Source organism: Stegodyphus dumicola, chromosome 1 (assembly GCF_044657685.1).
Source record: "Stegodyphus dumicola isolate Sdum_Otavi_A_Nest chromosome 1, ASM4465768v1".
NCBI classification, from domain to species: domain Eukaryota; kingdom Metazoa; phylum Arthropoda; class Arachnida; order Araneae; family Eresidae; genus Stegodyphus; species Stegodyphus dumicola.
Window position 1 is genome coordinate 19,657,100 of NC_140768.1, and position 26,642 is coordinate 19,683,741.

Below are 26,642 nucleotides of genomic sequence, written 5' to 3' on the forward strand. Positions count from 1 at the left end.
GTTGAAACATTCCTAACCCGTTTCGAACTATTCAATGTTTTAACCAAAACACAGAACTTTTAGTCCCGAACGCGTCCGATGGAAACCAAAACAGCAAATTTGAAATGCTATTACAATTCTGCATTTAATCTAAACAAAGCAATACTTCTCCTGTCAGCGAACACTGTGTATCAACAAGAAACTCCGTAATGTATAGTGTACATATGGAAATGTGAGAAGGAAAATATATCTCCCTCTCATTTCTTCCTAATCCCAGTGCTAATGTTCTCTGACATAACTCATATACCAGTTTATTATTGACTGCCAACAAGGAGAACCGTTACCGATAGCTGATGGTAGCACAGGCATACAACCACAATGGTTTTAACTTGTTATTGGATGGCTGAAGCCCTTGGTGGGCGCAAAGAAATAAACGTGAAGCGCCGCTGTCAATTCGGCGAGACAAATACTGTTCGTGCTGTTAAAATCTCGGCAGGCAGAACTGAAACTAGAATGAAGTTGCAATACAGTAATCTTCATAAGATGGCAAAGTCTTTAAGGAACATAACAAGATTGGCGTTGAACAGTCCAAAACATGCAAAATACATATTCGAAATAAATATTGTAATAAAAACAGAGATGCTATAAGAACACAGTGACAAGTAATACAGACAAAATGTGTACACTTTAGCTATTAATAAATAGCATTATGGTGAATAGTGTGAGAATGTTTAAATGGATGTTTAACAGTGGGATTATATTTCCTTAAGCTGGTTATATGGGCAAAAGGAGAGGTTGCAGTTTTCTCAAAGAAATTATGTGAACTTGCAAGGATGTTATCATGAACAGAAAGTATGTCAAGCTTGTGGTGAATATTCTGATTTGGAACGAATGTGCTAAGAAATTTATTTTGAAAAACATGTAGTTTCTTGCAGTAAGATTTAAGTGTTGTGGCCCAAACTGGTACATAAAAGAGAATTGGACGAATAAGTGTTATGTATACGGTACAGCATAAAACAGAAATGGACGAATCAGTCCTTTCCACTCTGAGGTTTAGCTTCAGTTACCTAACCTAGAGGCTAAACAATGACATGAAGACCACATTGCTTAAGGCATAATTAACTTGGTCTTTAAAATTTAGCTCGTTATTTAGGATTACACCCAGATATTTTGTAGAATTTACAAATCGGAGAATTTGGTTGCCAATTCGCAGTTTAGGTTAAATGGTGGTTTTCCATTTGGAGTGAATAACGACATAAATTATATAATACTACATTTACTTGCATTTAATTTAAATTTCCATAAATTACATCAATATGAGATGAGATTTAGACATAGTTGTACATTTTCTATAGAATGATTTGGATTGATTGATTTACTGCGCGATTTGGATTGATTGACTACTGTGTCAGGTGTCACTGACATATTTTCAAATCTTGCTGCTGAGAGATTTCAGCATATCACTGATGTATATATTAAAAAGTAGAGGTTGAAATACTGACTCTTATGGAACACGAGAGCGTATAATTTTTCTGCTGGATAAAATGTCCCCCACACCAACTTGAAATGTTCAACAGTTTAGATAGGATTTAAGAAACTCAATCATGATGGATGGTAGCTTGAGCATGACAAGTTTGTACAAAAAAATTTCTACTATTAGCTCACCCTCTACCTATCTTGTTCAAATTTTCAATCATTAATAAAATACTTTTTATTCATCCATACATATTAAAGTCAAATCCTATTTATTTATGGTACTTTTCCGTTTTGCCGGCGCAAGCGATGAAGTCGCCAATAATGGTACAACCGATGCCAAACGGAATATTCTCGCTGGTAACCTTTTACGCCTCATTTTCAAAACAAGTCGCCACTTTGTCTTATCAGATTGATTGTTTCTTTCAATACTAGCATATAATTACATAGAATTTTTATCAGATACTAGTTTAGTTTTATGTCTAAGGCCATTTTCGGTAATTAAGTCAATCAGGATGCAATCACAGCGCTTACCCGAAGCTGAAAATATAGAAAAGGTAAAGTCAAGGGTTAAATTCATCAATTCTAATGAGAATGCATTAACGAAGTAAAGCACTGCAGTTTTACATAATTTCTGTGTAAGCTATTCGTACGAATTAAAATATTTCTTGCATTTAAATTTGTTTTCCAAATTAAGATTTAACTTGAAATTAATGTAGATAATTACTGAGAGCATTAGATTTTTGTAGAGTAGTTTACGTGAGATAAGATCGTTTGGGTTCACGTGATATGAACAGGCGAATCAGGATGTTGAACCATGAAAGCATAGTAAATTCTTAAATTAATGTCTTTTTACAAATTTATTGTCTTTATTTATTGGCTTTTTATAAAATTTTAAGCGATATTAAAATGTTTATGCCTTCAAAAAAAGAATTCTTAGAACTAACATTTTTTAAATATTTTTTATGTGTATACTGTATGTTGTCGCCAATAAAGTCTGCTTGGCGAGATTTGTGCCGGCGAAACGGAAAAGTACCTTATTTATTCCTGTTCGTCGAAACTAAAGATAATGCTATTTTTTTTAATACATTATAAGACTTAACAATAATGAATGTTTATTAGGAATTCTCACATGCTATAAAAATTAATTTTATAACAACTAATAAATAATAGTACATGACTGTGATAAATGGGATTGTAATATTTAACAAAAATAGGTGGCAACAGTAAGACATAATTCTAAAGATTTTTAAAGTGTATGGAATTAAAAAACTGTAATTTTATAGTTGGATGAAGCAGATGTAATGCCCCATTATGCAGCGAAAATTCTTCCCATATTTCTATGCTAACGTGATAACAATATATTGTTACGTTAATTTCCTGACACGAGTTGTTACGTTATTTTCTTCCTTCACGTTCGTACGGGGTTTGTAGATTTGGAGTGAATAACGACGAGACTTGATGAAGTATCAAAACACACTTTATTTAGCCAATATTCATCAGGACAGCTCCAAAAACATGTTTACACAGTCGTCGAAGAACTACAAAAAACCAGACTGAAACAATCAGCAACACAGCCTCCAGGTTATCAGGCTAACCGGTAGAGACAGCTTCACTGCAAATCCCCAGAGTACAGCTCCTGACTCTGCTCGGTCATTTTCGGAACTCCACATACTCTCGAGACTTTCCACGCTACAACTCGCGATGCACTCGACGACACACAGAGCACAGCTCCCGACTCTTCGGTTCAATCGTTCCCGGAGCTCAACACACTTTCTCGACGATACACGAAGAGATGCTTTCGATATACTCGACAACCCACTCGGCACTCGCTGTCTGGCTGTCAACTCGATCGACTCCGCACGGACTCGCACTCGAGACTAACTATCTCGCACTTGACGAGGCACAGACACTGACTGCAGGCCAGCAGGGAATATAGCTTTTGGCTTGTGTTTCAGAACATTCTGGGCTAAACCACTAAGAATTCGTTCCAGAAGGTTCTCTATCCGGCCATAGCATATCGCCAATTCTGTCGCCAAATGAACGATTTCTTGCCAAATGTGGCAACCCTGCCTTCACTTGCCATTGTATGGCAACCCTAAAACTACTTTGCGGGGAAGCCAACTTACCGCGCCTGTACATGTCGTAACAATATGTTTAAAATATAACCCTTTAAAATGTCCCTTGCTTCACAAACGGAAAATGCGAAAAGAAACTTCAACACAACGCAAGTGATGATTAGAAAAAGAAAACAATAAGTGCCAAGAAAAGCTTGCAAGTGAAACAAAAGAAAAGCGCCAATGCTTTAGATAAACGAAATCAAAGATTACAGGATGTGCCTCAAGAGCAGCGCAAAACTAGCTTATTAGTTGACCATCGAAGGCATGCACTATCAATAAAATATGAAACTCAAGAAAAACACAAATTACGATTACAAGATCTACGCCGTAGACACGCACAGACAATAGCAAATGAAACTCAAGAACAACATGAAGCTCGAGAAGAAAGACAACGTATTCAGCATTTACAAGCACCGATAAAAGTAAATGTACAAATCGCTAATTCGAAAGAGCCATCAACATATTTTGTGATAGAGCTTGCGAAATCTGTACAAAACGATGCTATCCCAATCAAGTCGCAAAATGCTATTTGACAGAAACGAAGACGTATTTACCAGATGAATTAAGAAACAAGCCGATGCTTCTGCTGTATCATCGCTGTAAAAATCACATTAACAGCAATAAATTTTTGATGTGTCTTATATACTGTTGACCTAAGTAGGAAATTGACTTAAAAAAATTACATTATTTGTTGATAATATTGTGTTAACAAGAAATTCATGCAACCATTTTAGAATGACCCTTTCAAGAACTTTCCCGCCCAACAGCGGCCGAGCGGTAAAGTATCTTTTGCTCTCTGCCTAATAAATCATAAGTACTGAGCTGTCCAGAAAGTTCTACGCTCTTTCAAATCGAAATGCATTTTCCTTTAATTATTTTGTTACTGATAATAAGAAGAAACCGTAATAAAAGTAATAATTCTAGCATGGTTTTGGCATAGGGTTAAGAATGGACAACCCCAAAATTCCTTTTCATCATTTTATGCTCTTTTATTTTAAAAAAGGGGAAAAAAAAATGTTAGGCAGCCTGGTTATAAAATTTGTGCCATATATGAACAAAGAGCTGTTTCTGATGATTTAGTTTGAAAAGTTTACACTTCGCAATCTCAGCCTGAAAGATGATGCTTGCTTTGAACGACCATCTTTGGCAAATACACATCCATTAAAAAAAGCTGTTGCTGAAAACCCACATTATATAGTTCAGGAACTATCAGGCCAACTATACATTCCAAAAAGTACAATACATGATCATTTGAAGAAGACTAGCTACATAAGCACCTAAGATGTACATGTATCCTTTACTTTAACAGAGCAGAATACGTTTGCTTGAGTTTCAGCATATAATTCTTTGCTGAAAAGTAACATAGAAGCTACTTTTTGGGGCTAATCTTTACTGTACGGTACCCATCAGTTTATGTCTGAAAAAAATCGCCAAGTGGTACTGTCAAAAGTCTTTAATCCGGAATGATCTATAACGCAGACCTCACAGCTACAAACTTTCTGCGCATGCATGAACGCATAATGCATTGACGCATGCGAGTTTGATGTATAACGGACGGTATAAGCTAAGCTAAAATTATCTAATTATCCATTTCAGTTAATGTTGCAGATTGCGTTGTTCTTTAATCTTCTAATTGGATCCGATTTATTATTTTTTGCAGACTGTTAAGAGCAATTTTATAAAAGAAAGCTTGAACTTTCGATTATGTCAAAAAGAATTTCCGATTCCGGAGCTGCCAAAGGATCTATAAAGCGAAAGCATGTTTCGTTGTCCATCTAACAAAAAGTGGAATTGCTGCAAAATGGATAAAGGCATATCCTTTGTTTCTCTAACAGTTCCAAAATCTGTTTATCAATTTTACGCAGCTCTGCGGGGGAAAGGGGGGGGAATGTCGCAATGCGCAATGAACTGGAAGTTGATCTGTCAGCACTATCCTTATCTTCAGGGCAGATGTTTTTATTTTATTCGGCTTATAATTCCTTACTAAATGTAGTATTTCATCACGATGTACTCCTTTGATATGATTTAAATCAAATTCCTTGTCATTATAAATATCATGAATACACATCAAATAGTTTACTGGTTGCAATTTTCTAATTTCGACTATGCGTAATGTATGCTTTACACATGCGCACGTTGAAAGAAATGTTTACTAAAGTAAACAAATAAATATTAAGCTTTTTTTTTTTTTTGTAAATTTTGATACCCTTCAGATCATAATTGCTCTTTATTTCATAAATTACGGTTTCATATTTTTAATTGTATAATTCCTGCATGCCATCTTACCAGATTTAAACTGATGATCTATAATCCGGAAAAACCGATAATCCGGAATCGCCGAAGTCCCGACGAGTCCGGATTAAAGACTTTGACTGTGTTAGTTGTTCATGAAATCTGGAAGTCTTTTGCGTGAAATAGGTTTTTCGGTAACCGTAATGTTGATAATGTTCGTGAAACTAGCCTTGGGGAAATTATTTTTAAAGTTTTTGTCATTAAAAGGGGTTATTTCTGCAAATATCGCCAAACGTGTTGTGATAATTTTAGATTTTGGCTATTTTTTTTTAAGTAGTAACCCTTTCGTATGGATCCGGCTTTATGGTTCTTACCATTCAATTACTGTATTTGGTTGCACGTGTGTGGTGTGGTCTTGTATTTTGAACTTGCTATTATATTGCTGTGAGTACTATCATTTGAGTATGTCTGAGGTGACTAAGAGGATGAATGCTGATACACTGGATTATAATGAAATTGTGAATTTGAGGTTTTTGTATGGGTTGAATGATTTTTGCATAATGATGGTTTAATTGCTGATAGATATGAATGAGCCGAAACGATGAAAAATTTAACTGAACTGCTTATGTGGAGGATGGAGAAGATGGTGGTGGGAAGAATAAAGGTACGCACATGAAAAAAGTATGTTAAAAAATTGACATTTCATTTATTTATTTATCTCTGTGTGTTAATTTTTGTTGAAAGATTTGTTCCTTAACGTTTTTATGTTAGGAAATATGTATTTTTGGTTATTTATTCATCTTTCTTTGTGTATTTTTGGTTATTAGTTCATCTCTGTGTGTTAAGACAGCAGTGAATGTTTTCTGGTTAACATGGACAGTTTTAACTTTGTTTTAGCTTCCTTATTTTTTTAAGTGAAAACAGATTGATGTCTACATGGACAAAGTTAAGGCAGTGTGCAATGCCTAGTTTGTACAATTCTCGGATTTTTTTTAAAAGTTAAAATAGATTGATGTGCACATGGACACAGTTTGTGTAAGTCTTCTTATTTTGTTTTTGTGTAGAAGTATCCACACAACCTTGAAATTGGTGCCGATCCTTCCTGGCACCAATCTTGGCGTCAAAAAAGAAACGATGATTCACCAAGGGGTATCGTAGAGTAAATTTTTACCCTTTTTTGAAATGGCTCATTATTGAAAATGGTTTTGGTTTGGTTTTTGTGTTTACAACAAAGACTCAAGGTGAGGGATGCCTTCATGGAGGTCTTTCTAAGGGAAACTCGCACGCATACACATTACACATGGGGAGAACCATGAAAACACCAGCCCATTTGTAGGATTCGAACCTCGGACCAAGCTACCAGTGCTCAGCTGCTTTACCGCTCAGCCACTGGTGTGCCCTACTTGAAATGAGACGTGGCTACTGTACAATAATATTACAAAAAAAAAAAAAAAAAAAAAGTCGAGTAAACCAAAATGAACTTTCTTTAGTAATATTTAGTGGGAAGAACATCCCCAAAAAGAAAAGCTCTGGTGAGACTACAAAGAAATTCTTGTCACAAAATTAGAAAATGAATTTAGAAAAATAGTGTTAAAAGCAGAAATTAAAGCAAAGAAATCCTGAAATGAAATGCCCAGAAATGACGAATCAACATAGCGTTGCCTTCCATCATGACAATGCCCAGCCCCACATTTTGATGAATGCCAAATTCATACTGAGCATGGCTGGGATGTTTTACATTATACTCCATATTCTCCAGACCTTGCCCCCTTGGATTGTCATCAGTTACAGTCATTTTACAGTTCTATAAATGACCTGGAGTTCACTGATATGAAGATTGTAAAACTGAATGACAAAAAGAATTTTCCAGCTGCCATAGAGATAGAAAAAGTTGTAAATGGTGTTTATTTTATTACATGAAATTTTCTTATGTTTTTGTGCTACCTCATTTGTATTTATCACACAAAATCTGCAAACTTTTCGAGTAACCATATATATAAATCTCATATACCAGTAGCATGAGAGCCTAACACAATTTGGATCAACTATTTCCAGAATATGTCTATTCAGTTTACCTTATTTATCAACATATTAATGACTAACAAAACAAAAAATTTTTTATAATAATAATTTGAAGTGAATTGGCTACTTATTTGTTAAACTGCCACTACCACACCACTATCCCTTAATTTAATGTATTACACCAATATATTATCTCCGCTTCTTATTTTAAAAGTTTTTCTACAAAAACTTTACTGTACTGAAGGTTAGCAGCCTTCTTAAACTTCCTACTTCTGGGTTCCCTCATTTTGATACATTCTACTAAATTTATGTTAGGAGATAATATAATCAATATTTCTTTAGTAAATAAATTATTATTATATTACTTTGCAGCTATTGCACAAGTATTAGAAAAACTGGCTAATCTTTGGAATATGGTAAGAGGTAGTTTGGCAACATTTTGATAAGGCGATAAAGGTTACTAGCTAGGATTTTAGCAGTGTACATGGGTAAAGTCAAGAGTGTGCGCAATGCCATTTTTGTGCAATTCTGGGATGTTTTTTAAGTGAAAAATAGGTCGACGTGTACATGGATGATACCGTGTATGTGCATTTCTTAAAAACGCAGCAAGCAGTGCGCGATTCTCCCAATTTATTTTCTCCCAATTTCGCACCTAAAATTCGTCATGATTAAGCACTTTTGTTCCATAAAAGTTCTAGCATAAGCGTAATTCGGCTAGCAGATGGTTGGAAAAAAATGTTGAGTAAAAAAAAAAAAAAATTCCTTTACTTCGTGAAAACAAAATGTCGTCCAAAAAAAAACTAGCAGGGTTGGTCGCCAAAATTTCGCCAAGTTACCATAATCCGAAGATTAACCGAAAAACTTGTTTTCAATTTCAATGAATTTTAGTTCATTCAATACTTGATATGCTAAATAGCAGCTATTAGCAATATATATATTTTTAATGGCATTACACCAATATATTATCTCTGCTTAGTTTTAAGTTTAAAAGTTTTTTTACAAAATCTTTACTGTACTGAAGGTTAGCAGCCTCCTTAAACTTCCTACTTCCCTCATTCTGATACATTCTAATAAATTTATATTAGGAGATAATATAATCAATATTTCTTTAGTAAATAAATTATACACGTACACATATCTGAGTTCAGTCCCGATAACAAAAAGTACCTAAAAATTAAATGCTTTGACTATGGAAAATTTTCATATTATTACTCAGTATTCACATTCTACAGACAAATTAATCAGCCCCTGCAAAAATAATCTCAATCTCAATCTCCATAGTTGGTGCATACTCAAATAAAACGAGTAAATTATAAACTATTAAAACTTCGGACTTATTAGCTAAAATGTGCAAAATCTTTAAAATACTTAAATAATGTCTTATCTTACGGAATAACATCATATCTACATACCTATTACTAGACAATTTTTAATACTCTTTTTATAAAACTTTTCAAGGCTGTTAGCAAGAAAATTCGGTACCTTTTCAATGCTGTTGTATAGAAAATTCAGTAAAAACCAGTTTCATATATAAATTTGATTATGAAAATTCAATTCTCGGATCCTAAGCGTTATCTCTTTCGGAATAAATCACATCAAAGATCATTTGAATTTGATAAGAAACTGCATTTATTAGAAAAGCAGATATAACTTCTAACAAATATTTTTACTTATTATTATTCACTACTATCCGATTTCGTGATGGCAAAGCGAACATATATTTAACTTGAAAGATATAATTCGCGGTAAAATATTTCGATGCATTTAAATGGGTTAAGATTTCTGAATGATAGCCCATCCAATGACATTTTATTCCCACACAATAGCTTGCTTTAGATAACACTACCAGCGAATATCTTGCATTTTCCTATTCCGTGATCGAGTTGATAAATGTAAACACAAAGGTTATTTGCCATTCACAAAAAGATAAAACAATTATCTTTAAGAAAATTATTATTTCTTGGTATTGTTGTAGTTTTTGTATTTATTTAGCTATTTTTAGAAGAATTTGTAATTAAAATTGTTTTATATTCCCGTGACGAGACTTATTTGAAGAGATTGCTACGCCGGAAAAATTAAAATACAGGAGCACGCGCATTTAACATTTTAATAAATTGATATCTCGTAATTGTACTCTTTTGATAGCCAGAAAAGTTGAGAAATTCCAGAATGTTCTCGAATGATTAAAAAGCTTATAAAGCCGGATTAAAACACCTCAGTTCAGTTGTTTACTTAGTGCTGTTACTGATTGTAGCGAATTCATGGTGAGATCGGAATAGCTTTCTCTGTGTTTTGAATTAAGTTCTATTAAACCTTTTAGTAGTTTAAAATATAATTACTGTGAGATACTGAGATATTGTACGAATATCTTTGAGGAAATTTAAGCATTTTGTTTCATTTCTTGGGATAGGAATAAATTTTATTAATTTTTTATCCACTTGTGCATTCAATCCATTACGAACCCGTACGCACGCAACACTTTTTGATGTCAGAAGTGGGATTTTTGAATGCCAATCACAAAGCGATTGAAGAACAAATGAGGCAGTTGATGACTGCATTTGCTGCATTCAAAGAAAAGATGGAAGGAGCAGTCAACTCAGTAAAAGTAGAGATGAAAGAGAGCCAAGAATCTGTTAAAGAAGAGATGACAGCTGGAGGAAAAAAGATTGAATTAGGACAAGAATAAATGAAAAGAGGAATTACCAGCATAACAGAAAATAAATTTGAGGCTATGGAAGGCAGCATAGACGCAGTTAAGAACAAAGTTGGGTAAATTGAAGTAAAAGTTTCTTCTGCCAAAGAACAAATTAGAAGAGGGAGTTTCGGCCGTAGAACAATAAATTGATTATAGGGGTTTCTTCTGTAAAGGATTGATGGTGTGTATTTAATTATGGCAAAGCACACTAGGGCTATCTGCCTAAAGGGAGGGATGCCTTCGTGGAGGACTTTCTAAGGGAAACTGGCTCGTATACACGTTACACACGGGGAAAACCACGAAAACACCCATGCAGCCAGCCCGTTCGCGGGATTCGAACCTCGGACCGAACTACCAGTGTTCAGGGACTTTACCGCTCGGCCGCTGGTGGGCCGTAAAAGATTGAATAGAAGAAAGGTTTCTGCTGTGAAGCAACGAATAGCAAGAAGTGTTTCTGCCCTCCAACAACAGATTGATGATAGGGTTTCTTCTGCCGTCGCCAAAGAAGTTGATACCTTAAAGATACTATAGTGGCAGCAGGAAACAATTCTAAGGTTTTCAAATTTCTATCCATGCCTACTCGCCCCTTTCTGAAGCTATCCAAATATCATGGGAAGTCCTCTTGGCAAGTGTATAAGACGCAATTTTCTATACTGGCGGAAGCGAATGGATGGGATTCCCAAGCTAAGGCCTGTCATCTTGCCGCTTCTCTGAGAGCAGACACTGCGAATATTTTTCAAACTTTTCCAGAAAAACCTAAGATTAGACTTCTGTCCGAATCGTTGGAACTGCGCATTGGGGAGAAATGTTTGAAAGCCTACAGTAAGCTTCGATTAAAATCCCGTCAACAGAAGCCAGCAGAAACACTTCAGGAGCTCACCACGGATGTTAAAAGCCTGTCCCATTTCGCCTTTTCGGAGTGCCCGACAGAAGCAAGGGAAATCCTGTCCCTGCAATATTCATCGACGGCATCCGGGATCCTGAAATACAGAAAGCACTGCGAATGGCGGATGTGAAGGACATGAAAAGCGCTCTGTTGTACGCCGTGAAATTCGAGGCAGCCTAGCAAGCAACTCGTAGAGATCGCTACCTAGTCAGAGTTGTGCGAGTCCACGAGCCAGTGGATCAATTGATGGTTCGTATAGATGATTTATCCAGACAAGTCGACGCTTTGATACAGAGTAGGAGAACGGACTCGTTCTAAGGTGTTGGAGATGTCGTGGTGAAGGCCACATACAATGGACATATTGACGGAGCATCAATGGGCATATCAACCAATCGATTCATCAATGGACATATCGAGGGACTTCCTTGCAATATGATCATCGACACAAGAGCTAAAGTTACCATCATTCGCAAAGATTTAGCTCATCAGTTTAATGATAAACTCAATTGAACGCCATCCTGTGTTACCCTCCAGACTGAGTCTGGTGATAAAATCGCCATAGATGGGAAGTTAAACGTGAACATAAGGTTTCAAAGTGCCGCCTACCATTACACGGCATATGTAGCAGAGATTATATACTCGGACTGGGTTTTTTCAGGAAATACAATTTTTCCTTGGACTTCAAAAACAACAAACTACAGCATTAGAGAACATCATCAGAAGGGATCCTCACCTGGAAACGCCGACGTCTTGTCTGAAAGACCCTGCTCAGAAAGCTGCTGAAATCATATTACGGTCGAAGAGAAACGATAGACTACTGGCTATTCTCCATCTCAGATGCTCTTCGGTCGTGACCTTCGTCTGCCTTGTGATCTTTTGTTTGGTCGCCCTCCGGATGCACCTTCATCGCCTGAAGAATTCGTCCAAGATCTCCGGCCCGGTTTCAAGTAATGCAAGAGCGAGTCAGCTTGACGACGGAGAAGATGAAGACCCGATATGACACGAGAGCTACTGAACATCGATTCAACGAAGGAGACAAGGTGTGGTTATGGAATACGATTCGATAGAAAGGAATCTGTCCGAAACTGCAGTCACCTTGGGATGGTTCGTATACAGTCCTAAACAAGCTGAACAACGTTGTGGTTCCTATCCGTAAGTCATCGAACTCTAAGTCCAAAGTCATTCATTACGAAAGGTTAGCTCCTTATTATGGCCATAGTACGTAGTGTATATAATTGTAAATAGTATAAGACTATAGCTCTTTTTGTTTTTAAATGTGCATTTGATTTAATTTGTATTTAGTATTTGCTAGCATTTGATTTATTTAAAGTTACTTATTGCAATTATTGTTTATGTGGTTATTGTAACGAAATGGTTATTATTGCATTTATGCCTTAGTTGTAAGTTTGGCTTCGTATTCAGGGATTGTACTGATCGGGACGTGCAGTCCTTGGGAAGGGGGCAGTGTTACAGTTTTTAGATTTTAGCTATTTTTAGTAGAATTTGTAATTAAAATTGTTTTATATTCTCGTGCAATACAGCACGAGACTTATTTTAAGAGAAAGCTACCCCGGAAAAATTGAAATACTGGGGCACGTGCATTCAACATTTTAATAAATTGATATCTCGTAAATGTAATCTTTTGCTATCCAGAAATTCGAGGAAAAAACCAGAATGTTCTCGTGCATGATTAAAAAGCTTATAAAAGCCGTATTAAAACATCTCACTTCAGTTGTTTACTTAGCGCTGTTATTGATTATAACCAATTCGCGGTGAGATCGGATTCGCTTTCTCTGTGTTTTGAATTGAGTTCTATTGAACTATTATATATTGTTTTATTAGTTTAAAACATAACTACTGTGAGATATTCCGATATTGTACCAATATCTCTGAGGAAATTTCAGCATTTCTTTCTTTCTTTTTTTCTTTTCTTTTTTTTTTTTTTTTTTTTTTTTGTTTCTTGGGATAAGAAAAAATTTTATTAACTTTTTATCGACTTGTGCATTCAATCCATTACGAACCCGTATTCACGCAACAGTATTGTTTTGGTCTTGCTAAAAAAAAAAAAAGCGAACATCAAGGTCAATAAAATAGTATTTATATCACATATAACCACAGTCGTAGCTAGGGTTTTCAGCGCCCAGGGACAACTGAAGATTTCGCGCCCCCTAATGCTTGCCAAGGATGGAAAACATTTAATTCTAAAATGTCGTAACATCAGTTTGGCGCCCCTTGGATTTTGCGCCCGGGGACAGATGCCCCCTCTAGGTACGCCCCTGGATACAACTAGGTTTCCTGATTAAACTTTCTTTTCTGTTTTTCATAAAATTTTCGTCTCCCGTTTGTAACATTGATGAAATAGCCACAAGATTTTTGGAAACTATGTCAACTGTAGCTAAAATCTTGTCTCCTAGTAGCACAGTCATCAAAGCTGTATATGTAGTATATATTCTTAAAACGGCTTTGAAAAAAAAAAGCGCTGAGATGAGCAGTTCAATCCAATTTTGTAGATAATGATGCACATGGCAAACATTGTTTCATCAGTAAGAGACTGCTTTCTGTTTCGTAATAAAAAAATAATAAAAATAAAATATCCTATTCCCTTGCTAGTTAACACTGCTCTTTACACAATATGATATGTGAATATTAGTTACAGAAATTAAAAATAAATAACAAAAAAATCTGAAAAGTTTCGGATTTTAAATTACGTCCAAAGGGGGCGTTTTTTTAACGTTTTGTGTGTTACTTTTATTTATTAAATATCACGTTCTACGTACTCAAACCATAAAATTCAGTTCAAGAACAATGTCGCAAAATAATTTCAAAATGGGCATATCTAGAATTTCCAATATACAACATGTCTTACGCGCTGTACGAGAGAGGGAGGGGCGCTAGTCCCCCATCTCATACAGTGTTGTCATTGCTCACTTTGAAATCGTTGAGTTTGTTAATCAAAAATTCGTTGAAGCAAAATATGAAATCGATAATAAAACAAATTTCAAATTCAAATTAGGGCTTCCAAATGCCCATATTCTATGGAAGATTACGTTATTCAAATTTTGATGGTTCTAGGTCCCATTGTTTTATCACAGTGCGAGAAACATGCAGATTCTTCATTATTTAATTTCTTTAAATATAATACAGGGCGGTAACATTCGGTGGCAACAAGTTGAAAAGTGAAAGAAACAACGCTCATCATGAATCGACGCAAAATGGCAAAACGAAATTAATAGTCTTTTTGGGGGAAAATTGGCCCTTTGGACTTCTTAAAAAAAAAAAAAAAAAAAAAAAAAAACCCGCTTCAATTAGTTATTGTTCGATTAGGGGTAGGGCAGAACGAAAGCTTCGCAAAAGATGAGGCGGTTCCGTTAGGACGGAGGGAAGTACTCTTAAATTTACTGCGGCAACCATCCAGCTCAAGGAAGTTAATTAATGGATTGTAACAAAATGTACGAAAATTCGAGTTATCACGAAAAGTTTTATGAAAGAACGAATGTAGTCAAACTGATTTAAATTACGCCTATGGAAGCTATCCTTCTGTACATAAACGTTCTTTGCCTGGGCATGAGTTGTACTCGCGTATAAATTTTTTTATTTTATTTTTTACACAGACGTCGTATACATGGCCGTAAAAGTACGCGGGCGGCCACAATAAGTGGAGGCCAGACTCTCGCGATGCAACGCCTAAATATTTTAAATTCATTAAAGTTATTACGGCCATTATATCAGAAGGTTTCAAATAATTGCGTGTCTTTTAAATAAAATAGTATGTATATACTCCAGTTTGTGATAAATCTATTAATATAAGGACTCAATTAATCTCAAGACTTACCCTTTTGATGATTTCCTTACAACACTTTTAACCCTTTTGATGATTCTGGATAGCTGCTAGAAAAAAAAAAAAAAAAAAAAAAAAAAAAAAAAAAAACACTAATGTCTCCTTTTGTGAATCATTCATCACTTAGATATAATCATCGACATGACTTAGCTTTTCTTAGTTTTATGTTGACATAATAGTATTTACATGTTTAGTTTAAAAGGATAATCATTTAAACAATATTCGATTACAGCCGATTCGAAAAATCGAGTTCAAGTTCTAAATAAAAATGCTAGTTCAAAGGTTATTGTCAGGTTTCTCTCTGTTGCCAAAACGCTCGAATCAATTACTGTTTTCTTCTCCTTTTTCTTTTACCGGAGTAGTTGCCAACAAATTCATTGTAAGTACTTGTCATATGTCAGTACTTTTCATACAGCTTGTCATATGTAAGTACTTAGTGAGTATGAAATAAAAATTTTATTAATCATTGAGCTAAAAAAAAAAAAAATCGAGGGCGGCGATCTTAGTACGCGGGCAGCCAGTGGCCTAGGAACGGCCCTGGTTGTATAACAATCATACTGATAGTAAAGACATGATTGCGATATAATGTTAATAGATTTAATGGTTTAATCCTAGTATTTGGTGCATAGGGGATTAGGCGACATGATGATGAGAAGTAAACGGGTTATTTACGATGAGCAGTAAACGAGTCATTTTGGCGATTTAACAATCTTATTGACATATATTCCACTGCATTTTGTTTCAATTAGTTTTTTTTCATTGCTTTATGAAACATTTGCTTATATTCTTTATACCAGCAAATTATACGCTTATTCAATTTTGTTTCTGTATTGTAGCCGTTTGATTTATGTATTTATTTTTTAAGTATCGATTTCCTTTATATTCTTCTTCGCCATATCTTTAGGTAATTAATTCAGTTAAAATCTGTAGAATCATTTTTCTCTTTTATTTTATCAAATTTTTAATCATTTCTTTTCGATTGTGTATTTGTTTGGCAGACTTGTATGTAAAAATTTAGAATAAATTTCACTGGCTTTACCTTTTTTTTGTTTTTTGTATTTTGTTTTGAATTTATTTAGTAGTTTTACATAATACCGATCGTAATTTTTCAATCTTCTTTATGTTCCTGTAATTGGTTATTGTTGTAAAATAAGTTAACTAACTTGTGAAAATTTACATTGAATATTTTTTTGAAGTGCTGATCTTTTATTTCTCAAAAATTTTTACTTTAATGCTTGGATTATTTTGTAAACCTTCCCTAGTTTTAATTTGTCTCTTGTTTTGTTTGAAATTTGCATTTAATTAAATGCAGGGATGCACTTTGTTATTTGTATGGCTAAAGAGGAATGCTATTTATTATTTAAAACGGCGGGCTATCATATTTTGAAGTACAGTAACTCAAACTGGCCAATTGCTGCATTCCTATAAATACGAAGATGAGCAATTATATGCATTTTCCAAACAATATAATTAGAGCACATAAAAAGTCCAGAATCTTGCACCATATCATCTTTTTTGAAGTTTCTCTGTTTATTGCTTTCATAGATCTTTACAATACCCACTTTTTCATTACTCGACACTACTTGTTATTGGTACTTTGGTATTGTCCAAACTAGGGATCTACCGAATTTCATTAGTTAACCAGTTTTCTACTAGATAGCAGCACCTTTTTTTCAGACTTGTTTGTAAAAGCAATGTTTATGCTTATTGTTTCTTTCACATGCAATTTTCCCCTTGAATTTGTGGAGAGTTTTTAAAATGCTGTCTTCGAATCTTTGTTATCGTATGTGCCCCAATCATATGATACTGATGATGACACACAGCCAAGAACAAATGAGGCGAGTACTTTTGTTTTTGGTGACAGCCATCTTGGAAACACTGCTTCCTGGCATCAATGATATCGCAAAAAATACCTAGGGACACCCGATTGTCAACTTTTATCCAATTAAATTCTAATACTGGAGAGATACGATTAACTATGCTTTCTCAGGAAATACTGAAGAATGATTAACATTTAAAGACTTAGTTACTTTAAATGTATGTGAAAATAAAACTATTTCTACTGCTATAAAGTTGAAATATTTAGTTAGCAGCAAAAGCTATGCATAAAAAATTATACATTCAATAATCATTTCTAATGCAAATTATGAAATTTCTTTGGAAGTTACTTAAGACAGACAGGGAACAGGACACCTTGGTGAATACACTTTCTATTAAAACAGCCAACTATTAATGAATATCTTCAGAAAATGTTAAATTTAGTTTATGTAACAAATGAATGTGTGCGATCTTCAGTAATGTTAGATTATAAACTAGGAAAGTTTAAGTGAAGCCATGATTGTCCACATTCTTGATGAAAAATTAAGACAAATCTAGATACTTGTCTGTTATGGACTTGCATGCTTTTCGGTGTCTGTAAAAGGGAAAAAAAAACAGATACCGATACTCAACGATAGCACTCTCTGGGGATTGTGTGTAAACAAGAATATTTAAACAAACACACACATATATTATTATAACAGTGCTGCTAAAGTGCTAGGCAGGTGCATGACAGAAAAGTATCTGAATCTATTAGAAATTGGTGAGAAAGAGAACTAAAAGGAGATGAGCTACGTATTTTAAACGAGTTGTTATCTTTTTTGCTAACTCAGGTATACACTTTGCAAAATTGAAAATTTAAAGAATCTAAAACTCATTTTAATGTGAAATTATTAATGGCAGATAAATAAAAAATGTTCATTGTGATCATACCTTGATCATCTGCTCTAAGATTAACAGTATGTTGGTGTCCCCCCCCCAAAAAAAAGGGAGGGAGGGATGATTTTATAAAGCATTGCAACATTTGTTTTAATTGCTTATCTCCTAACTGCTGGGTAAAATCATGCAAGAATACTCCTGAGTGTAAATCATGTCAACATTACAAGAAGAAAAGATTTTTAAAAGGTGTTGGAACAAGTCAGACTACCATTGTTGAGTGCATACAATTTGCACAATTACATAGCCACCTTCGCTGCCATATCTACTAATCAGTGCCAAAAATTTCTCAAAGAAGCTAAACTACAATCATTCTAACTATATCTCTTACAGATATAATCCAACACATCTCTCTTAATGCAGCTTGCAGAAGCATTGGGCCAGGATACATACGATAGCATCTGACGAGCATTTCACCAATCAGGTAATTTTTAGTAATAAAAATTGGCTGCTTCTGCTCCTCGGGAATCTGGACATTTAACAGTTTGCCACCTACTCTCAGAATTCCACATTTTTCGATGAATGGTAACAAGTAGAGAATTATGCTACTAACATGCACATGCTTCTCTGATCTTAGGAATTTTTTTCTAAACCTCAAACATCAAGAAATGGTACACATCTTCCCTATCCAAAATGAATATCTGCTAAAGATGCTACAGTTTCATTACTCCAGACAGATACAGACTCCATTTGCTGTTTTTACCATTTCCCTTTCTTCTTCCAGTACTTCTTTTGTCAGACTCACAGATTCTACTGTTGCCACATCAGTAAAGATCATTAACATACAAGTCTCTTCATGCAATTTCTGAAGCTCTTTGAAAATGTCCTTCCTCGTCAACAGCTATGAGCATAATAGCTCTATTAGAGAGTAATGATGCTGATTATTTTCTGTATGTCACTGTATATAATTGGTACTCTTCCAGTTGGCCATCTTTAGATTCTCTTATAGTTTTAAGGATTCTTTGACAATTTGCATCGCTGGAATTCACGCACTTGCCAAAACATTTTTTCAAGTACAGCATGGAATAAATAGGTCTTGTTAGACTCTTGGATTTACCATTAATGCATCACTAAAAAAAAAAAAGACCTGATGCTTCATAAACAATCCACAAATTTTTCATCACATTCAACTCCTTAATGACCACATGTTATGGCAGTTAGAAGCCTTTTGTTGCATCCTTTTGACTCTCTTCCTTCAGAATTTTCTTCATATGCCTGAGCCACATTAGTATTGCTGCGCGATCATGGGAAATGCTAAAGGTTCTTTATAAAAGGTGGAATCTCTTCATTGCTTGTTGTTTTGATTCTCCTAACTGCTCATGCAATAACGATAAATCTGCCATCTGTATTTCCTGAATGCATATTCTGAAAATGTAATTCACTTACCTTTTCTTACTTAGATAAATATGTTTTTAGAATCGGCAGATTTTCTAATAAGTTCATCAGTAGTGCATATTATTTACCATAAAAAATAGTGCATCCTGATAGGTCAAAGGTTCTTGAAATTACCCAGCCAAATACAGAGCAAACTGGTAATGGCAGACCTTTCCACTTGTTGTTCATTTTTCCTTTTAATGCTGCAAAGTTACACCCACTCTTAGCAATATATCAATGGGACCCATTTTGTGAAAGTAAAGATCCGCGAGAACCAAACCTCCCTCTACGATTCTGATGAATTTTAGGATCAACTGACGAGTGCAACAAATTCTGTGCTGTAATCCTGAGCACAACAAACACAGAGTTGTTAAATTTCGATTACGTTTCAATATGCGGGAAAAGGTCTTACAGTACAGTGATATTGGTAGGTGTGGCCAACAAACTAAGGCATGAAGCTGTAATTTTTGCCCTAGGGAAATAAAGATGAGCTGCTTAGTCTTCTGTAATAAAACTGGCCTAACTACCAGGACCTAGCAGTACACAACATAACTGATATTTTCCCACAGAATCCAAAATATTCATTATTATTGTACAAAGTAACACCTCTTTACTTACAGCTATCTTTAACTGGAAATCTTTGTTTCTTAACTCATCTTAACTTTCTTAACTAAAGAAAAAAGATGGTTAACTGGCTCCTTACAAGTAACAGTTGAAGAATTAGTTAATATCTTCAGAATAGATGGGCTCGACAAAGCTGAAATAATGCTTGACATTCTAGTGCCTTGATTAACTGTTTTACATGACAAGTATTTGGTCTTTTAATATGCAAAAGATTACTGTGTCTTTTGACATGATTTACACTTAGGAGTTCCTCTTACATAATTTTACCTGATGATTAGGAGATAAGCAATTAAAACATATATTATGATTTTTTTCCTACCGAAGTACCGCCATTAACAATTTTACATTAGAATGCCTTTCAGATTCCTTAAATTTACAATTTTGCACAGTAAGCGCTTGAGTTTGTAAGAATGCTAACAACTAGTTTAAAATATCTAGCTCATCTTCTTTCAGTTCTCTTTCCCACAAACTTCTAGTATATTTTTTTAAGTTTTTCAACCATAATATGCACAATCATGGTTTCATTCAAACCTTCAACTTTATAATCTAACACTGCTAAAGCTCTATAAAATCCAAGAAAAAGGTAACTATTCTTAAAGCAATAAAATAAACCTATGCTCTCCATTAAAGCAATTATTCTTTTAATGGAAAGTATATTTAAAGAATTCACCTGTATGTTAGTTTTACATTGTAACATCATGATCAACTTGTTCCAACTGACAAACTTGAAAAAACTATGTTATATTTAACAGATTTAAAAGTTATATTTTAACAGATTTAAAAATTTTACATAACAGATTGTGAAAACTGACACAAGTAAATAGATTTGATTCAACTTTTATTTCTTCAAAGAATGTATACAATAAAATACTGTAAGCTGCCAAAGCATTAAAGTATCTCTATCTTTTATATATATATATAGTTTAAAATAAAAAATAATGCTTAACACTGGGAAAAGAATAAAGATAAAAATGTGGTAGAAAATAAAAATGAAATACATCAAAACATTGGTGCAAAACATTAAGAAATTACGGGAACAAAAGCAATAACAGCGAATCAAAAGCAAATAATTTTGCTATCCACCAAACTTGACATTCTTACAAACTCTTGATGATTAAGGAATACAAGACGCAAGATTTAAAACATTCATATTAAAAAAGGTACTTAGACGAGGACACCGAGTTTAGATTATAACTGGAAATAACAATCAAAGGAATAAACTACAAAAATCACTAACTATTCATAATTTCTTAACTTAATAACTTCAGTGTCAGTACTTAAGGAATATGAGAGAGAAAGCTATTCAAAAGGAAAAAAAAAAAAAAAAAAAAATTCACATCTTCACTTTGCAAGTATGTACATTTACAGCAGCACTTTCTCAGCACTGATGACTTCAGTGTGCAGACAACTAAACTCCAATGGTAATGATTCAACAACAAACATGAGGTGAACAGATTAAATGCAATAAGCAATTGGAATGACAGTCAAGTAAGAATCATTTGAAGACTATCATACACGAAGTGAGAAGAGTTGTTGCTCTGTAAATAGAAGTCTTGTCTAACAACAGGTCTTCTCTCCATGCTACTCATAACTGGTGGTAAATCAGCAGAGAATTTAGACTGCCTAGAGAAGGTGAAGTTGTCTGCATTGAAGCAGTTTGGCAGAAGTCGTTAGAAGGAATGTAGTTCAAGCGTCTTCTGGCCGATGGGGAGGTCCATCACACCGGTGAGAAAGCAGCAGGCTATTTCTTTTTGAGAGTAAAAAATCCTCGTTTTTTATGTTCATCCTTCTTTTCACTGTCACCTTTGGCAGGAAGAGTCTGTGAACGAGATGGCCCAGATGATCCCTCACTTCCGATAGCTGCTTGTAATTTCTGAAGCCAAAGGTTCATTTCATCCTACAAAAAAGACATTGTTCACAAAGCAATTACAACGTGAAAAATAAGGAGTCTTAAAATATGTTCAATAAATAAGGCTAATATTTTTCTAAAAATTCCACAAATGTAAGTAAAGACACTGCTTATACATTTTAATACTGCTGACCATCCGAAATGCAACAACACGGAGGCAGCATTCAGAAGGTTTGAAATTCAGACCACATGCAGACATCATTGCAGTGCACGGCACTATAAAAAAGGGATAAGAGAATGCTGTTTTAAAGTACTGTAATTGGGTGTTTGCTAACTTTTCTTTTGCATGAGGTTAGCAATTATTTGAGCAAATCCGAGTTTGACAAAGAATAATTGTGGCTTGTACAGACTAATCATGCTGGATGAAAACAAGCCAAAGTGATTTCTACTGAATCATCATGATTAGAGGAATTACCAATTCAGTGATCACCCCTAAAAGGACAGGTGAAATGACGGAGAACAGCAATGGCTGCAGCAGTCCTATCACACCACTGAATGAGAAGACAGACATGCCATGCACAGCAATGTTGGGTCACACAGCAAAATTAAGAACCCTAGTATCAGGTTGCACAACATTTAATATGCATTGCTGACAAACATAGGAGCCTATTTACTGTCTTTGTGTCAAGGCTCCCAAGTTTTAACAGGACAGTGCATGCCTGCATGATGTAGTATACATCATTCAATTATTGTTCACTGCCCACTGCTGCCCTACTGCCTGGATTCCCACCAGTTTTCTTAATATATTTTAGATGAACATCGCTATTAACTTGCTAAACATTTTCAAAAACCTGTCAAGATTGCTAAAGTTAAAAATATTAAATTTTAATTAATTTCAATTAAAAAATTATTCTGAATTTTTTACTCAAAATAAAATGTGTTAATGATCAGTATAAAGAAATGGCATGCATTCTCCCTTCCAAGACTTCAGCATACATTTTCCTTCAGAGAAAGGATCTTGATATTAAATATTTTATAAGTAATAATTTTTTTACCAGATAGTATTATTCTCTAATACAGTATAACCTTATGCAATATTAACCAGTGAACTTGCATATTAGAAAGAAACTTATAAAAATGTTATCTTATAAGAATACAAGATTTTGTATAGTATTTTAACATATTATACAAATAAATGACCATTAGTTTTAGATGTCTATTAGCAGTTATAATACGATACAAAAAGGCCAATATTTATAGATTTGTTATTAAATATGATGAGACAGTACTTACATCATCTTTTGCTTGGAACAAATAATCAGCACCATTGGCTAACCTATTATGGAAAAAGCAGATTATAAGAGGAAGAACGAGTTTTAATAGATTTGCTTTACAAAGCTCAAACCATAAAACAAATTTAACAACATGAAATAATTATTTTCAGAGCTGTTTAAATTATAAATAAAAATTGTAATTAAAATTACACAATAAAAATTTAAATTAAAATTACAAATAGTTATAACCTTAATTATAATTTTGTAAATATTCTTAAACATTTCTGGTTACATTAAAAATTAAAAGCAATACTTTCCCATTATGCAGTTGTAAAACTACATAGCATAACAGAAAATTACTTAACTATTTGAGTCCCAAGCAACATGATCGCGCTATTGAGATTTTATGTCGAGAAAAACCCAGTACATTTCGAACATTGTCGACAAAATGAGAAACAGGCTGTGCTCAGACGGGGCATAACTGGTTAAAGCAGAGCTGCATTGCCAAGGCAACCAATCTGTGCCACGTCACATAATCTGGTTTAAGGTTCACAGGCACAAAGTTCCAAGTTTTCAACTTTACACAGAGTTTGGAATAAGCATCGACCAATTAGAGCGGAGCTAAAACGAAGCGGCTTTCTTTAAACAATTTCGCTGTCACATCGAAAGCGACATTTTTTTTTTTTTTTTTATATATATATATATATATATGGAGCACATCATATCCGAACAAAATAATGAGTTGATCTCTCAAGAAATCTACAATGATGACATGCATTTTTAATGAGTTTTCACAATAAATTGAAAAATACGGATGAAACTCGTAAAGTGAAAGTTAAGCTCAGGATCATGCACACTGTGTACGAATCTGTAGATGATTGATCCCATCCATTATTTTTCATTTTATTATGAAAATTCTTTAAAAAATGCATGCTTGCAAAAATTTTATTTTTTCTGTGCAAATTATTATTATTACTTTCTTTCTGTTTATTATTTTTGTATAAATTATTACTATAATTTTCTTCCTGTTTAATTATTTTTGCATTTAAGAATAAGTTTATTGAAAAAGCTGGAAATATGGTGATTTTCTTTCCAAACAAACATCAAGAATTAATTTTACTAAAACATGAAATCAATATCAAGAATTTGCTTACCCCCCCAGCAAAAATATTACTTTAAAAAAAGTTTATTTTCACTTATTTAAGAATAGTCACAATAGTCAATTCAATAGTGTAAGCTTTGTATAAGTAATAAAAGATTAATCTTTCGAGAAAATGCTCTTATGAATTCCAAGAAGGAAAAAATGTAGTGAAATATCCTTCAGTCAACAGTCTAGACAGTTTTGTATCCTGTTGATGTTCTATTCTGTTTTTTAATTACGTTTTCCATGAAAGGAATTTACTTTTAATGAAACTGAATAGCACACATAATTCATAACATACACTATAATTTAATGAATAGTATTTGTTATTATTATCCACTCATTATTACTACCGTTTGAGTGAAATTTTGATAATTAAATTCATGCTATTTCTCTGGTAGAAATTCCTGGATAAGGTATGAATGTTTATATATAATCGGTCAGCAAATGAAAAATCATTAAAAGTACTTACTTCTGACAACAGACGTGGATGATGATTTTGGTTTGGTTTATTGAGATTACGGCAAAGCACACTAGGGCTATCTGCCTAAAGGGAGGGCTGCCTTCGTGGAGGACATTCTAAGGAAAACTGGCTCATATACACATTACACATGGGGAAAAACCACGAAAACGCCCATGCAGCCAGCCCGTTCGCGCGATTTGAACTTCGAAGTGAACTACTAGTGTTCAGCGACTTTACCACTCCGCTGCTTGTGGGCTCCAGACGTGGATGAAACTTAACATCTATGACATCTCAAAGCAGAGCAGAGTTTAATTTGAATTACTTATGTGATATAAACATACCAGTTTGCAGAATTATCCACAAAAATTACTGAAAGTTGTTATTTATTTTGCACTGTAGTCTCTTGAGTGTAATCCCTGTTTTTTCAGGAAAAGCATATGAAATTCAGGGGTGCGGCTTATACATGCTAATGATTAGAAATAGATGCATACAAACAGCTGGCGACACAGCAAAATGTATTTAAACAGCAAAATGTATTTAATGATTGAGCATAAAATATATTTTTGGTTGAACGTTTCATAGTACTGTACATGTTTGGTTGTCGTTATTGGTCATAGTGACCAGTTGTGGGATACTAGCACTAGTGATAATTGATACTGGTAGTGCAGCCAACTACTGTAGTGATTGACAGTGACAGTGAATAAGGAGTGCTAAGCACAGAAGCATATTCCTTTTGATTGAAAATTAAAAAAAAAAGTAATGTATGGTTCGCTTAACTGCTTTCAAACCTGCAAAATGGGAAAATATTATATACAGGCTATCTGTCACTTATAGTCAAGATTTTATTTTTAATCACGCATATTTAGAATATTGTATTTCTCCTAAGAGAAATTAAATATAAAAATTGAAGAAGGTTTTTTATATATAAATATGCATGCACATGTTTATAGTACTACAGTGCAATGCAAAAATATTCCATACTGCTTCACACAGAAATATGTGCCAACCAAGCACTTTCCAAAAAAACATCTCTAGACCATTTCGTTCTTTTTCTTTTTTTTTTTCTTTTTTTACCTTCTTCTGTTGCCTCTTGGCTTATAAGAAGGGCAGATAAAAGAGCATTCTGTTGAACCATGACACAAAATAACGAAAACAAGTAGAGCGAGCGTGGAAAATCAATCGGGCTGCAAAACAGTGAGCGAAACACATCCACGCATGCGAAAATTTAGCTTCTCTCGTTGGCCACAGCTTAGACTCCCGTCTTGCAGGTGTTAACCCCTTAACTGCTGCGGGCGTATATATACGCCTTGCTCAGCCGATGCGTTAACTGCCCCAGATGCGCAGCCGATGCGTTAACTTTGCGAATAATTTTAGGTATAGCAGCGCAAAGCAAATGATAGCAGTTTGGAAGGATGTATATATACGCCTGGGGCAGTTAACGCATCGGCTGAGCAAGGCGTATATATACGCCCGCGGCAGTTAAGGGGTTAACGGAACTCCTGTATTTTATGCCCTTATGACTATGCCTCTATGTTCTTTATGCCGCCGTCTGAACACAGCTTTACGCAAGAATACATCCAATCACTTTGCAAACTGCAATAAACGTGATGGAGCGATAAGAAAAAGACGAGAATTGAGGTACCTAACGAATACAAGAAGCGCTATTGCTCCAATTGGGATTCATTGATGTAAAATAAACAAAGTGCTATCGCACCGCTTTATATTTCTCGACATAAAATAAAACAAGCGCTATTGTGCTACTTGGGTCTTTCCGTACACGCAGTTGCACTGTTTGGGATTCTTTGACAGTGTTTTTTCAATATCCCCAGGACTCAAATGGTTAAAAATGTAGGAGATGGGGCTGATTTTAATTACTACAAAAATTGCATTACAAAACAGGAAAAAATTCATAGCCTCG

General features: G+C 34.4%; 1 protein-coding gene and 1 pseudogene across 9 annotated transcripts in view; both read right to left on the reverse strand.

Moving 5' to 3' along the window:
• The window catches only part of LOC118184547 (retinol dehydrogenase 12-like), a 35,415-nt pseudogene extending 25,697 nt beyond the window's left edge, over nt 1–9,718 (reverse strand). Inside the window, exon 1 of the transcript XR_015040255.1 lies at nt 9,309–9,718. The product of XR_015040255.1 is annotated as a retinol dehydrogenase 12-like (transcript). The remainder of the gene's footprint in view (nt 1–9,308) is intronic.
• An 11,100-nt stretch (nt 9,719–20,818) lies between these two features.
• Nucleotides 20,819–26,642, reverse strand: part of beta-Spec (spectrin beta chain) — a 128,483-nt gene continuing 122,659 nt past the window's right edge. For all 8 annotated transcript variants that reach the window (XM_035354243.2, XM_035354239.2, XM_035354241.2 and 5 more), the window contains 2 exons: nt 23,140–23,182; nt 20,819–21,894 (listed from right to left, as the gene is read on the reverse strand). In XM_035354243.2, the coding sequence (XP_035210134.1) occupies nt 21,739–21,894; nt 23,140–23,182 (199 nt within the window). In that variant the 3' untranslated portion in view covers nt 20,819–21,738. The remainder of the gene's footprint in view (nt 21,895–23,139; nt 23,183–26,642) is intronic.